This window comes from Bison bison, unplaced genomic scaffold, assembly GCF_000754665.1.
Source record: "Bison bison bison isolate TAMUID 2011002044 unplaced genomic scaffold, Bison_UMD1.0 scf7180017864317, whole genome shotgun sequence".
Lineage (NCBI taxonomy): Eukaryota > Metazoa > Chordata > Mammalia > Artiodactyla > Bovidae > Bison > Bison bison.
The window spans coordinates 920,663-921,021 of NW_011494889.1; the positions used below are offsets into that span (position 1 = coordinate 920,663).

The following is a 359-nucleotide window of genomic DNA, read 5'->3' on the forward strand; positions in this document are numbered from 1 at the left end:
GCACTGGGGGTGTCCCTGCAGCAGCCCCACCTGGCCCAACAAGACTATGAGGCTGAGACAGAAAATTCGAGGAGAGGTGAGGAGCCAGGGGGTCCACCGACTCCAACCACCCCTGGGAATGGACCTTCTGAGCATCTTGCCCTGGGGACACTCTGGCTACTGCGTGCTCAGGCTGGCTTCCTACTTCGGGCTGGTTCCCTCACTCCCGCCCCCACTGTGTTTTTCTTCCTTCCTTCTCTTCTCTCCTCTGAAGGTGGTTTCTGAAACATGTCCCTTCTGGAAGCTGGACCGCTGTCTCCTGTGAAAGAGGTGAGCAGCGTCCAGTCCCTTCCAGTCCCCTAAACAGGAAACTGGTACAG

The 359-nt window shown here is 57.9% G+C and overlaps 1 protein-coding gene across 1 annotated transcript in view; it reads right to left on the minus strand.

Moving 5' to 3' along the window:
- The window catches only part of HHIPL2 (HHIP-like 2), a 26,810-nt gene extending 26,675 nt beyond the window's left edge, over positions 1 to 135 (minus strand). Inside the window, exon 1 of the mRNA XM_010852932.1 lies at positions 1 to 135. Coding sequence (XP_010851234.1) covers positions 1 to 135 — 135 coding nt within the window.
- Between the last annotated feature and the right edge of the window lie 224 nt (positions 136 to 359).